The following is a 15,294-nucleotide window of genomic DNA, read 5'->3' as shown; positions in this document are numbered from 1 at the left end:
TCACTTTCACTAATGCTCTTTTATTAGGTTCCCAGGAATTAGAAAACGTGCTCATGTCTCAGCTAGAACAAATGTCTGCATTCACTGTCACACAGAGATTAACCTCTAGAAAATCCATTGTCACCTGCTGCTTGTGGAACTGTTTTGGGTCTTCCTCCTTCTTGGCAAGGAGCCTACTGTTAGAAAAGAGAACAGTAACTAAAGCATTTTCTTTTGTCCAAAACCACAATGCAGAGGCACTTTAAGAATAGGCAAAAGTCTTTCTGCTAAGCCTCTTTCAACAAAGCATTAATATTTATTAACTTCCACCCTGCTGTAGAATGAATGTTTTATGATAAAAAATGAGTAACAACAAAATGGGAATTTCAACCACAAGCAACCTACTCTTCCACTGATAAAGAACTCGGGATGGAGTTAGCCAACCACTGTCTCTGTGTTTTGGGGACTCTCATTCATTAAACTAGACAAAGGAGTAATTGAAAACCGCTCCATGAGATTACTGGAAACAATAATCAAAAAGTTATGGGCTTCCTTTATCAATCAGAGCCAAGTCAAATGAAGCTATGAATTAATGTTATATTAATGCTACATTAACAAATAACACATATATTAAAAGAATAAAGGACATTTCAAAGTTTCAGAATTATACATTTTAAATTTAGATTAGATCAATTCTCAAACCATTCAGAAAAAGAAAGTTGTCTTTTTTGTTGGGTTTTTTTTTTTCCAGTTTTGAACAAAAGCATGTCTGTCTTGAGTTGTCCTATTCATTCATTCAGTATGTATTGAGATTCTGTTTGCCAGACACATAGAGATGCAGGGTTTCGAAATCAGCATCAAGGTCTAAAAAATGACTTTCATGAGATCTTTATTGAAGATTGTCCTTACTAAATCCTTTGTAATTCCTCTAACAAACTACACGATCTTTCTATAGCTTTTCATGGTGAGTTATTACGTACTGAAAATGAACAGGGGCATCTCACCTTCAGAGTCACTTCATACCGCACATAGGGACAGAAAGAATTTATTTCTGTGCTGTCAATTTCGATGATTCGGTGCAGGGATAACTGTACTGGGACTGTGCGATAATGAATGTTCCTTTTCATAGTCTTGAGTGAAGTTTCTACCTAAATATTTTACAAGCAGATTTCCAACACACCTTCTTGTTTCCATCGTGTCTAAGTTGGTCGTATGGGAATGGCGAATAAGCACAATTTTTGGAATCAGTCAGTCCTCGGTGTGAATTCTGGTTCTGTGTGAAGTGAACTCTTACAAAACTTACTTTACCAGTTTCTTCATCCATGACATAAACATAACAGCATCTACCTTGCAGGATTGTTGCAAGGAATATAGATAACGTGTATAAAGCAGCTCACTCACAATAGGGTTTGCTTTTCTCTTTATATCAAAAATCTGAAAACTGCACTTAGACATATACTGTTTTAGGTAGTGTAATTCACCATGAAATTAAAATAACAATAACAACAGCGAAAATAAGATAGTGACGGTCATTTTGAGCCTGATTCGTATTTGTCTCATGAGATGATTACTTTACATAGAATATTTCGACTTAAGTAAGGTGTCTCATGAGAACAGTGTTGATTTAAAATAACAGGATTTCAGATTACTGAATGGGCTTGACAGAAAAGATCACCCCCCAGCCCCCACCATTCTCCAGAATGATCACTCTGCTGTGCCGATTAGAGTATATGGACATGACAGAGAAGAGAAAGAAAGAAACAAATAACTAAATTTAGAAATTATTTCTAGTCCATCAACAAATAAAAGATCAACTTCAAAGTGAATCTATCATTCACATAGCAGTTTTTTGTGTACAATGAAAACACAGACTCTAGTTTCTGTATGAATTCAGTAAACAAATAAATTAACAGATATATAATCCTTTAAGCATAATCTTGCTTTGAATAGAACATTTACCATCAATTTTGCTTCTATGCAGAGCAGTATTAGGAAGAGGAAGTAGACTATACTTTCACTGTACCAAATAATTGATTTTCCTTCTCTCTCTCTCTGTCCTCTCTGGTTCTCCTTTTTATATTTTGCTTTCTTTTCTCTGACTTCTGCCTCTTCCTGTTGAACTCCTGCAGGTTGTCCGGCCATATCAGACCATGTCCAATCCCATGAGCAAGCTCACTGTTCTCAATAGCATGCATTCCCACTTCATTCTGGCTGACAACGGGACCACTGGAAAATATGGAGCAGAGGTGAAGCTCAGAAGACAGTTGGAAAAGCATATTTCACTCCAGAAGATAAACACAAGTAAGTAAGCTACTTTTCCCACTGTCACGCCTCCTAGGAAGTGTGTTGAAAGTAAATAACTTTAAGTACACCAGATAATAATATTATAAAAACTTGAGCAAGTTTCGAATACCGATCGTTATGGCTACTGGGCCAGTGGTTAGAATTAGAGGAAGTTGTCTAGAGGACGACTGGAGGCATAAGAAGTGATCACACAATTAATTGATGGACTCCATCTCATTTATCATGCCTGAAAAATTCAACCCCATCGGGGGTTTGTGACTACAAATAAGTTTTTCTCTCCAAACTTTTTCTACATCATTTACACAATACTCCCAGGAGGAAAAGCACACTAGAGAAATTGTTTCTATTTACTAAGGTATTTTTGGTAGCTGGAGAAACAAAAGAAATAAAATCAGGCTTTGATCTGAGCACAGATGACCACGTGAAGGCCTTTCAAGGGAACTGACATTGTCTAAATTAAAGCATCATGCGTAACCATCTTGATAAAACTTTAATCTGTTTTTAATTTTGTATGTATTCATTCATTGTCTCTTGATATGTGTGTATTTAGATATATTTGGACCACATAATATATACCCGATGGTTACACTAAAATTCTCTCTTAACTTTTTACGTGTTCTGTGCCATTTGTTGTGTACACCTATGTTTTAACTGTGAAAGGTAACATTGTAAAACCAGCGGTGCTCCCCAGATCACTAAGTGCCTGAAATATGCTAGAAATATGAAAATAACCTACTGTCCCCTCCTCACAAAATAAAATGCAATTTATTTTCACAAAGTAACATACCAGCCTTCATGGCAGGGTCAAACTTTGTGATAATTGTATGTCCCATCTGGGGAACTTGTATTTAACTGATGGAACTTCCAAAGCCTGAAATTCTAAAAGAAAGGATTCTCTTTGGCTAGATAAGTTTTCAGAAGTTCAGTGTCATGTGACTCAATTTGTCCAAATAGCTGTCCTTTCCTCTAGTCTTTTCTCTGCACCTATCCCAAGTGGGATTTCCTTGCTATAGCCATCTTCCTCCGAGAATTGGGATAGTTGACTTACTAGACCACAACTTCTTTTTCTATCCTCTCTTTTCTGGTTTAACTTTTCAGGAACTACTGCTGTGTAGGCAGTCAAGTTTCACGCCTTCATCTTTTTCACAGCGAAGTCTGGAATGATAAATTGTGGTATAGGCTTAAAGTCAAAATTGTATTAGGAAACTCGCTTCTAAGAGTCTTCAACTGTCTTTGGAAAGAGAAAACACAGTATTATCCTGAGGTAAACATATTTTGGAAAAAAAGAGTAGAAAAGACTAGAGAATCTTTGCAGAGATCAGTAGTAATTGAATGTAACAAAGCACTATAATCAATGGGTTGCAGGTTTCATTATATTAAAATTGAATTTGATTATATTATTTGATAGAATGTGTAAATGTTATGCAATTAGTGTTACCTTCTTAGTTTTTTATAAGCTGTAGCATTACTTTCTTTACACCATCAGGGTACAAATGAGAGCCTAAGTAGGAGTGATCTGAAAGCTGAAGGAGATGGGAGAAGTGTGGACAAGGAACAAATGCAGGTCAAGTTCAGGTCAAGTTCAGAGACAAAACCTGTCCAAATAAGCAAAGCATGTCACCATGCCAGGCCCCAGTGGCAGCTGAGACAGTCAGTCAGTAGTGTTAGGAGGAGAGCTAGGTGTGACTATGTAAGTTATACACCCAGCTGAGGGGGTGCCAGTGGATTTAAAACTGAGCCAGGGCTCTCTTAGGCAAGCCCTGTGCCTTACAAGCTGCCTGAGGAAAGGTTGATTTGTTCTAAATGACCATCCCAGAAGGGGCCCCCTTTTGTAATTTACGTGCCCGGAGGGGTCCCTTTCTCCAAAGCTCATGAGGTTCTATTTGTGTGGATGGCCCTGCCGGGGAGGTCCAGGGAGGCTCATGGACAGTCACCTGGCCTCAGCAATGTGGAGCTGAAGAGTGGGTCAGGATCTCAGGGATGCTGGAGGAGCCAGGATCCCATACACACACTGCATGCCATGTGTGGAGGCCTGGCACCCTTGCTAAGTCTTCAAGGTAGATAGCGGCACACAGGTGCATTGACAAGTGGAGATCCCGGCAAGGGTCTAGGGTACAAAGTAGGGGAGAAGCACAGATCCAGGTACCAAGCTGAGGCATAAGGTCAGAAAAGCTGGCTTGAGACTCCTGAAATGCTCCAAGTCCACAAACAGGAATAGGCCTGGAGTCTGGGGAGGGGCTGGGCCCCCAGAGTGGGTTCAGTGATAGTAGCAGGAGCAAGGTCGAGGCGGAGAGGGTGCATATGGTCACTGTAATCATCACAATTTATACACACAATTTTCCTCCTGACTTTGGGGACTGTATTTGAGGCTTAATAGAAGCCCACAAGCTCTCATTCAGCGACTATAATTAAAAGGGAAGAGAGGGGGATGAAAGATGCCCAACAGATCCCTGGGGTCACAGAAAGTTAAAAGCCTTGGGGTCAGGAATTTGCCTATGATCTGTGGTGAATGAAGCCTTGAGTTATCTCCTGCCCTAATTTTATCCCTGAACTTAATTGTGAGATGACCAACTCGTCCCAGTTTGCCTGGGACTTTCTCAGATTTAACATCGAAAAGTCCCATGTCTCCAGGTCCTCTGAGGCCCAGGCAAACTGAGATGGTAGGTCACCCTCCAAGTGAGAGACCCATGAGTCATCAGGTCCACTGCTGGTACTACGGCATTCACCACACAAAGCGGGGAGAGAGCAGCAAGGTCCTCAGATCATAACTAAGAAGCAGCCAGGCTAACAGCGTTTGCCTTGAGATCTCTGTTTAGTTAGCAGCCAAGTCCATGAGAGCCCAGAAGCCTCCAGAACAGGACTGAGCAAGGAGGGGAAGAGTTGATCTGGTTATAACAGGAGACAGCAGAATGAAGAATACAAACCTTTTGTGAATCTCCAGTTGGTATTTTAGAACAGCAATTCTCCTTTTTCATCTGGATACTACGTTTTTTTTCCCCTTTGTATCATAATTAGCAGGAATATGGTTCTTCCTATGAAAAATAAAATTTTATTCTACGTACCCATTCTAAAAATCCCATGTGCTTTTGCTTTTCCTTCTTCAAAAGTTGAGGAACTCTAAAACACACCAGTGGAACTCAATTTCGGGAGGCCCCAATTCAGTCTCCTGAAAATGAGCCACCTGCCATAATAGACTGCCCCATGATACCACACAATTACTGTTCACCACCTAATCGCGTCAGACGATCCCCGGGGATGTCTGAATACACTCAGCATTTTCTTCATTACAGTACCGTTCCTCCTCATCACTTAGGGAGACCTGCATGCCACAAGCCTTTCAACAAGCCTATGTTCTTACACAAATGACATAATCTTCTGAAGAATCCTTTCCTGAAATAGTAAGTGAATTCTGCTCGGGGACCTTTACACCCTTCCTCATCAAGATGCCAATTGTTCATAATAACTTATTACAAGCACAGTGTCTTACATTTTTCATAGCACTCTGGAATCCATTATCTCATTTTTCCCCTCCCTCCCTTTATTCCTGCTGTCAACAGTCTGCCCTAGAGTGTCCTCATTGGTCACTAAAGGGCTTTGTTTTTAAAGGAGAATTTTTTCCGATGTGAGCAGTTGCCTGCTTTGGAACACTCTTCCATCTACTATTTTCTGAGCTTCAAATTTAAAATGCAAAGCCTCAAACAAGTCCAATCATGCCCTTAGTAAGCAAATATTTCTTGCACTTCTACGATGTGCCAGTCATGGTGAAGGCCCAGAAAAGCAGCAGTCAGCCAATTCATTGCACTTAAGTCAAGAGGGGCAAACGGTAATACGTAAATAAGAAAACAAGGACACATATGAGATGTCTGGTAGTAAAAAGCGCTATTAAGAAATAAAGCAAGAGAGGGTATACGTATGTCTGCATGGGTGCACGTGTGCGTGTTGGGAGGATAGTAGAGATTAGCTAGTTAGGAATGAGCTCTATAAGGAGATGATATGTAAGCAGAGACCTGAATGGAGTCGGAGCCGGCTGTGGAAAGGGCAGCCTGGGGAGAGGGAAAGCAGGGACAAAGGCCCCAGGTGTTCAGTGAAGAGCAAGAAGACCTTTATAAAGAGTAGGATTTTATTCTAACAGACTTTGATCTGGTAAGTTACAGGCTCTCCCTTCCAGTTGAAAACCTCATCTGATGTTGTCTGTAGAGATCACACTGAGGTAGGGGGCAAGATTAAACGCAGGGAGGTGTTCTAGGAGGCAGCGTTGACAAGGCAGGAGAGAGATGATAATAGTTTGTATTAGGGTGGCAGCAACATAGGTAGTAAAAAGTGGTTGGATTCAAGTATATACATATCTGTTTCTTAACTGATATTTTTAAACATGTGGCACAATATACATAATTTAAAATTTACCATTTGAACCATTTTTAAGTGTATGGTTCAGTGGCATTAAGTACATTTACATTGTTGTGCAACCATCACCACTGTCCATCTCCAGAACTTTTTCATCTTGCCAAACTGAAACTCTATCCCCAATAAGCAGTAAGACTGTATTCCGCCTCCCCCCAGCCCCTGGGAACCGCTGTTCTACTTTCTGCCTTTATAAATTTGCCTATTCTAGGTACCTCATATAAGTGGAATCATATAATATTAATCCTAAGATATATTTTGAAGGTAGAGCTCAAGAGGACTTGCTAATGAATTGAGCATTCAGGGTAAGGAATAGACACATCAGGAATGCTGCATGGTCATCCTTAGAGACACCAGCTGATTCTTAAAAAATGATGAGACGAGATGAGATGTTCCAATGAGTAAGTTTTTAAAGAAAAGGGAGTTGAGAACCAATCTCAGGGAAATTAGAATAAGGCCCGCGAGAAGGAGCAAAGGGATCGGAACCAGTGCACAAATGAAGAATGTGGACAGTTTCTTCCTCGGCAGCAGGAGGAAAGGCAGAGTACGTGGGCACAGATGTGGGTAGGAAGGAGCGTTTTCCGCTGGGAAAATCACATGTTCTCTGTAGAGAGCTTCTTTAGGTAAAGCAAATAATACAGGAGGTCATGGGCTGAGGGTGTGGAAGGGAGGAGGGATAAGAGATTAGGGAGAGAAAAACACTACAGTTAGTGTAGAGATGGGAGAGTGGACGGACAGGGAAATGCAAGACGACCCCCACAGCAACCTGGACCCCTTGATATTTGTGATCGAGAATTTAAAAGGGTGTGAATCATCAGGGCTGTGTGTTGCTTTCCACCGATGTTTAGCTTGCATAGAATAGGCACAGAGTTGGGGTGAGCACATGTGGGGATTTTGCCTGGCAAGCACAAAAGAGGAGGAGAGCAGCAAGGCGGTGAGGCTATATGTGCTCTGTATATCTGCATCCCAAGAGTCTGTGGAGGAGAGTAAGCTGTGGCTGACATTCATGAGGATTTGCAATAATTCATGTAAAAGATCAGACTGAGCTACAGAGAGGCAGGTAAATGAAGTATCACAGGTGATTCGAACTTTTAGTTAGTATTGCCAAATATCATATATACTAAGCTTGAACTAAAATAAACAAAGGTCCATCATAAACAGTCCCTTGTTATTTTATGGGCATTCACATAGTCACACAAGTTCAATCAATTTAGCACATTGCTAGGAACATAATAACCGCTCAATAAACAGGTGTTACCTGAAAGACTGAGTACCAAAGGACTGTTCCAGAAAGCAACATATATGTTGCCTAATGAGAGTTTAAAATCCCAAGCATACTTTTTGTATACATTTTTATTGTTCAAAAATTTCAAACAAATACAAAATTAGAGAATATTATAACCCCTGTAACTATCCTTAGCCTCTACTTTTTTCAACTTATGGGCAATCTTAAGATATATATACATGTACATATATACATGTGTGTGTGTGTATATATATATATATATGCAATCTTAAGATATATATATAGATAGATATAGATATATATGTCTTAAGATTGCCCATATATATGTGTGTGTGTGTGTATATATGTATATAAAATATATATAGGTAGATGCAGGAGATATATATATAGATATAGACATATAGATATAGACATGTGTATATATATATCTCCTGCATCTACCTATATGTATTATATATACGTATATATTATATATACACACACGTATACATATATGTATATCTAATGTGGCAAAATATACATAATTTAAAATTTACCATTTTAACATATCTATGTAAATATATAAAAATATATATGAAATATTGCCATATATATGTATATATTCTCCTCTAAATAATTTTGAAGGAAATCCATAAATTTTTCATTATATTTCATTACTATAAATATTTCAGTACCAAAACATTTTTTTTAACTTGTAGCCACACATAGGGTAGATTTTTAAAGTATTTCCTTAACTCAGTAACAACATAATGACAAATATTGATCCAAGAATTCTTTAACAAGTTTTTCAAAAAAAACTAAAATTAAGAACTACATTATTACATGCTAAAATTCATCAAAAAATTTTGACAACCATCTTCCTCATTCCAAGTTCTTCTCTTAGTTGGCCAAAAAACATTTAAACAAATATTGCCTAGCAATTCTCAAAAGGGAAGATAAGAAAAATCCCCAGCAATTGTGACGTTCATTTAAGAGTTTGGAGGAAAGAACATAACATTTGGGAGAAGAGGGTGTCTTGGTGTTTGTCTATAGCCAGTGATTAAGTTGAAAGTGGCAGGGAGACCTGGAAGTTCAGATCGTTATGGCTCTGCGACCTTAGACAAATTACTGCATTTCTCTTAGACTTTGTTTCTGCAGCTGTGAACCAGGGACAATAATTCCTCACAGTGTTATGATTAAATGAGTAAACATATGAAAGGATTCTATCATGTGGCAGTTCAGAAAGATTGGTTGCCTTCTTGACTTTGTGGCACTGTGGTCCCCCAGTGGGAAACCATGTCCCATGTTTCTGTAGCCTGGCTGCCAAAGGTTCCAACCTGAGACCCAGACGTTTCATTCAAAGCCCATCAGAATTCAGGGTGTTCAGAATATCTCTACCACACATAGAAACTGCTTCGGATTGTTAAGAAGCCATGTATCCCTGGGCCCAAAGAGAAAATTAAGGCTCATTGTTATATTTTGTAACATGTCATCCAGCCTCTATTAACAGTACTTGTTGAAGAGTAATTGATTTACATTCTTGGTCATTGCAGCAATAATAAAACTCTTTTGTTTTGTTTTTTCTATTATTGAAAATATATTCTGAATGGTAGTTGCTTCTCCTGCCTAAGTAAATAGAGAATAATGGAGAAAATTTAATCTTTCTTTAGAGATTCAAGTGTGTTGGAGTAATTGTTATGACTGTCATTAAGGATTGTTGCGTACTCGTTGGGAGTGTCGGAATTTGGACTAAATATGAATTGGCCCAGAATATATCTTAAATGTTTAGATTTGGGCCAATGTCAGATTTTCTTCTTGTAATTTACCATTTTATTCAAAAAGATGATTGAGGAAAGACGACGGAAATCTAGTTCTCTTTGGGCTGTGATTGATTAAAGTGTTCCCCCTTTGTGTTTGAATTTTATTTTAGGTTTGGCTGCATACAAAGTTTTATTTGGATTACATGTCTAATTATACTGTGAACATCAACATTGGTTATAGGAAATTTCCTTATAAAGCTGGAATTTTCTGACTTTCTCATCTCCCTACGATAAAGTGAAATCTACGTCAGACTAAATCCAGTCGAAGGCATTATGTCCTCGTAGTAGTCGTTATAGATACACTGACTTTGTGATATTAATTGATGGGAGTATCTGGGTAGGTTTAGATTTTCTTAACCAGTGCTTTTGCTACTGTCAGAATATGCTCGAAAGAGAATTTGATTTTCTTTTCTTTCTTTGTCCCAGAGTAATGATTGACATTTGAGTGTGGCCTCATCTGATGAAGCCACCAAGAGTACTTTTCTCTAAAGCGAGATTAAAATGGGCTTGGCATTTCTAAGTAAGCAAGTAGCAGCCACGATTGCAAAATTCATAAAACATAATTAAATTTGGTTTTTGAGGATATTGCTACTTAAAGTTCTCTGGAAAACATGTATGTTTTATTATTCAGTCCCTAAGCCACACACCTACGAGTATTCATAGATGACTGTGCTTATTCACACAAACTAACAAAAATAATGATAATAATATTGTCTCTCAGTGGTACAGACTATCATCCCTGAGAAGTTATGCTTTATTATGGGAACAAATATTTCCCCTTTTCACTGATTTGTATAATAGATGAGCCCCATAAATGTGCTAATACACAGAGTGAGTCATGGTAGTAGAGTCCAGTTGGTTACAGGAGATTTTATTTTTAAAAGCGCGTATCTATGAGGTGGCACACACCAATTTAAAGCATTTTGTTTCAGTGAAATTTCCGAAATCAGAAAGAAGTTCTCATGACTGCAGCATTTATTCCCTTGCTCCTTTACCATCATTTTTTTGGTGATAACCACCTCCACTAGGAGACATTTTAAAATAATGGGAGGATTAGTGGTTGACACAATTTCTGGTGTTCTTGAATGGTGCTAAATAGGAGACAGGAACGTTAATATTCTATCTTGTGCAGAGCAGTTTCACATGAAAAAATTGCCTGGTCCAAATGCCAACCACATTCCTTAAGAAACCCTACTCTGACTATGTTTCCTTGAGTTTTCTTTTTGTTTTGTTTTTTTTTCAACTCTTTCCAGTAACCCACCCCTGATTCATTAGGGCCACACCCTTCCAAGTTACTCTGTCCTAGTTTAGAGACATACTTGTATGTAGAAAAAGCAGCAATAGTGAGCCAAGGGGGACATTCAAATTACTTAACAACTTGTGAAGACTTTGGTATCCTACATCCACCCACGGCACAGGCAGGGTGTCAGCCCTCATATATGTCCTTCAAATCCCAGTGTCACTTGCTGTTGGGTATTTCTTCCTTATATCTCACTTCATTTGCTCTGTTCTGTCCTGGGTGAGGACCAGAGTCACTGTCTATGTTAGAGCTCTCAGCATATTTGAAAACTGTAAATGAACTTGAGTTGACCTTGCTGCTATAATGGCGATAAGGAAGCTGTTTTTCATTTGGAGAGACACACTGACCTGCTTAACAGGCAGAACTGACTCATGAAGTAAATCAGAATTTCCAACTCGGCAGCACCTGCTCTTAGCACCACTGCTTCAGATGTTGCAGGCTCAGTGACTCTAGAAATGTGCTCAACGATGGGAGCTCCCAGGTCAGCAGCCTTGATGCTCAGAGAAATCCCACAGTTCACCGTTATTAGCTGATTTGGGGATACAGGCAGAGGTCCAGAAATGTGGTTACTGTACCCGAAGGGCCCTGGAGAGCCTACTCACTAGAATTAATTTCCCAAGGGATATTTTAATAAATCAAAATTCTAGTAGAATAAAACGTTTGAAATTGAACACAAAGAGAACTCTAATTTTTAATCTATAAATTACTGAGACTTATTTTGGAAATAAGGGAGCAGGGCAGTAATATAAATCTTCAGTGAATGAATAACTTCGTTAAATAAAGCACCATGAAGCAGTGCTTTTAAAATTCACCTTCCATTTCTGGAATATGTGTCTCCTTTCCCTGGGCTGCAGTAGATCCCTTTTGCATATTAGTATTTTTCTATTGTTAAATTATGAAGCCAACTTACCCTGGAAATTTGACATAGGTTATGTAAAGTGTACCACTGACGTCCTTACAAGGTTTACCAGTCTCTCTGACACCGAAATTGGAGTTAATGGTGTGCATGGTAAGTACTCAATAAAGAGCTGCTGCTTTGGCATGAAAGAAATTTAAGTAATTTCTCCCTCTCATATTATTATATAAAAATGTGTGAATTTACAGTTCCAAAAAAGTTTCAAAACTGTTTAGCCACAGCAGCATGATTGAAACAAGCATATAACTTTCCAGGGCAATTTGAAAGGATTGTAATCACTTACATATAAATGAATGATATATCATAAATAATACATATATGACTTATTTTTATTCTTATTATAATTGTTAAGTCAGTCTCATTTCTTTGTATTTATACCAAATGCAGAGGGGACAAGCCTGAAGTGGTCAGTAGTAGCACAGAGAGGGAGGCAGATGGCAAAGGGAAGAAATAAGGTATGAGTTACATGAGAGTTTCTTTGGCGAGTTTTCCATTTTGGAGTAAGTTGACTATCCATCCAGTAAGCATTGGCATGAGACCATGGGTCCCTGGCCCGCGGTCAACATTGCAAACCTATCATGGTACTTTTCTCACTGAGCCTTGACATAGCTCAGAATCATTTGCATTCATTTGAACACAGGCTGACTCAAACAGTGGATACCTCAATGAGACAGGTGTTTATTCCTTATGCATATGTTATTCTGAACATGAGTGCAGATCTGACAGGGTGACCTCACAGTGTTGAGGACTCAGATTCCTTCTTTCTTTTGCTCTGCCCTTCCCTATTTTCATGGTCCATGGGAGTTCATCATCACATCTACATTCTGGCCAGAATGAATCAGAAAAAAGGATCAAAGGAAAATCATAACCCTTCCTTTTAAAGGCACAATAGGAAAGTCATACACACCATTTTGGCTTACATCCTACGTGCCAATATTTAGTCACATGTCCCCACCTAATTAAAAAGGGGTTCAAAAATGTAGTCTTTATCCTGGGTAAATGCATAGCCAATAAATTCTATCACACTGAGGGAAGGGAAGAATAGATATTGGAGTACAACTAGCAGGTTTTTGGGGTTTTTTTATCACACCTTTTCAGCATAACATTCCAGATGATCAAGAAGTGGCAGGAGTTGGCATGTGAGATAAAATACATCTACCATTCATGAATAAGATGTACCTATATGTTCCAGTATATTCATTGGGGAGCCTTGTTCATAAATAGCTCCTGTAGTATATGCTTCATATTTTGCCCTTTCCCTCTTCACCTGTGAGTTTTTTGGATTTTTTTTAAATCAATGCACATACCTTTTCTTTTTTTAACTGGGGGATATTGAGGAACTGTGTTTCTCCAGGGCCCGTCAGTTCCAAGTCATTGTCCTTCAATCAAGTTGTGGAGGGCGCAGCTCAGCTCCAAGTCCAGTGGCTGTTTTCAACCTTAGTTGCAGGGGGCACAGCCCAGCATCCCAAGCGGGACTTGAACCGGCAACCTTGTTGTTGAGAGCTGGTGCTCTAACCAACTGAGCCATCCGGCCGCCCCCACCTGTGAGTTTTTTAGTGATATGTAGTTGAAGAGTCTTGCACTGGCTCTGGAAATTGTTATTTCCCCTGAGAATCCGATTGAGACAAGCTGTCTAAAATTATATAGATCATTTTAGACTATCCTGGTTTCGATAACTTTTTAAGCTAACTAGCTCAAACAGATCCCCTTAGTCTCAAAGTCCTTGCATATGCTGTACTATGAATAATGCATGTGCATTCCACAATGGATCCTTCACCACATATTTTGTTACACATCATTAGGTAACATTTTAAATCCTAAAATATTAAAAATAAAGAGAATACATTCTGTTTCTATGACACCATACTGTTAATATTAATGTTTCAAAAATAAATCCTGGAAATGTGACCTACACATGGCTGTCATCTGGGTAATACATAGTAGAATGGAGATTGGTTGGCCTCTCAAATCCATCCTGATGAAGATTAGTTATCACTGGACTGTGGCCCTATTGTGGGAAAAAGGACAAGACACCTGTCTTAGGGAATAAAAGCAGCCCATCTTCCAACTCTGTTGAGGAAGTATTTAACAAGGCCTGATGAGCACAAGAGTTTGTGAGGGATTTAAAGCCTTCTTATATCAATTATCCAATTTGACATTCCTACATTTTAATAACTCCTAAATGATAACTAGTAATTTTGCAAGAAATAGCTGACGGGCTCTTGAAACTTTCTGAATGCCAGTAAATATATAATTGAGAGTATTTCCTGACACTGCTCGTTATTAAGATTAATTAATAGAGCTTCTCTTAATAAATGGTGAATTGGGTAGCTTGGTTTTAGAGACCAAGATACACATGTGATTATTGATCCAACCTCAGTTAAGTTTTCTTTTGATTTTAGTTCATGTTTATTCAATAAAACTTAAAAGGTAGAGCTTTCAGACAGTTGGGATTTCCTTTCTATCTTGCTCAGTGAATAAAGCCTAGGAGGATCTGTTGCCTTCCAGATTTAATTAAACCACATACAAGCACTTTGAAAATATTATAAATCTCATCTTTCCTCTCTGGATACTCTTTATGTAGAACAGTTTCTTTGCCTTTTTTCTGCCTTGCCAAGTATATTTTTCCTTCATCTTTTTATAATAGCAAACTCAACTGTTGTGACTTTTTTATTCCACAAGCTAAGTGTCTGTAGAAAATAGATTCAAAGTATAAAAACTGCATTAGAAAATACTGTAAAGAAATTCAATAAACAAATGGCAAAGCTAAGAAAAGATTTGCTACCATGACAAAGGCTAATTTCCATAATAAGCAAAGAGCATCCACAATCTAAAAGAAGAACACTGTAAGAAAACGGGCAAAATATATCAACAGAAAGATCACAGGGAAGAAAATACAAATGTTCAGCCTCACTGAAAATTAGAGAAATGAAAATTAAGAGAACAATGAAATGTTTTTTAACCTATCAGATTGGCAAAACACAAAGTTTAAAAACATCTAGTGTCAGTAATTATATGGAAATATGTACTGGTGTGTGTGCAAATGTGGGCAACCTTATTTGCAAGATAGTTTGGTTACCCCTATTAAGTTCTAAATGTGCATACACTTTGACCCTATAATTTTATTTCTAGGAATTTATTCATATTTATTGCAATATTGTTTGCAATAATAAAATGGAACTAACCCAATGATTCACCAATAAGTGACTAATTAAATTATATGTAGACATACAGTGAAGTTACTCTGAAGTTATTATAAATAATGCAATAGCTCTGTTTGGGCTCATAAGGAAAGATATCCAAGGATAAATTATTTTCCTTTCTAAAGTTAAAAACCTATTGTACAATA

General features: G+C 38.2%; 1 protein-coding gene across 10 annotated transcripts in view; it reads left to right on the top strand.

Moving 5' to 3' along the window:
* Positions 1–15,294, top strand: part of TRPM3 (transient receptor potential cation channel subfamily M member 3) — an 817,113-nt gene that overhangs the window by 596,138 nt on the left and 205,681 nt on the right. For all 10 annotated transcript variants that reach the window (XM_033122317.1, XM_033122314.1, XM_033122311.1 and 7 more), the window contains one exon: positions 2,109–2,280. In XM_033122317.1, coding sequence (XP_032978208.1) covers positions 2,109–2,280 — 172 coding nt within the window. The remainder of the gene's footprint in view (positions 1–2,108; positions 2,281–15,294) is intronic.

The sequence above is a fragment of the Rhinolophus ferrumequinum genome, chromosome 12 (assembly GCF_004115265.2).
Source record: "Rhinolophus ferrumequinum isolate MPI-CBG mRhiFer1 chromosome 12, mRhiFer1_v1.p, whole genome shotgun sequence".
Lineage (NCBI taxonomy): Eukaryota > Metazoa > Chordata > Mammalia > Chiroptera > Rhinolophidae > Rhinolophus > Rhinolophus ferrumequinum.
Note: the sequence above shows the minus strand (reverse complement) of the source record. Positions and strands in the feature narration are given on the sequence as shown.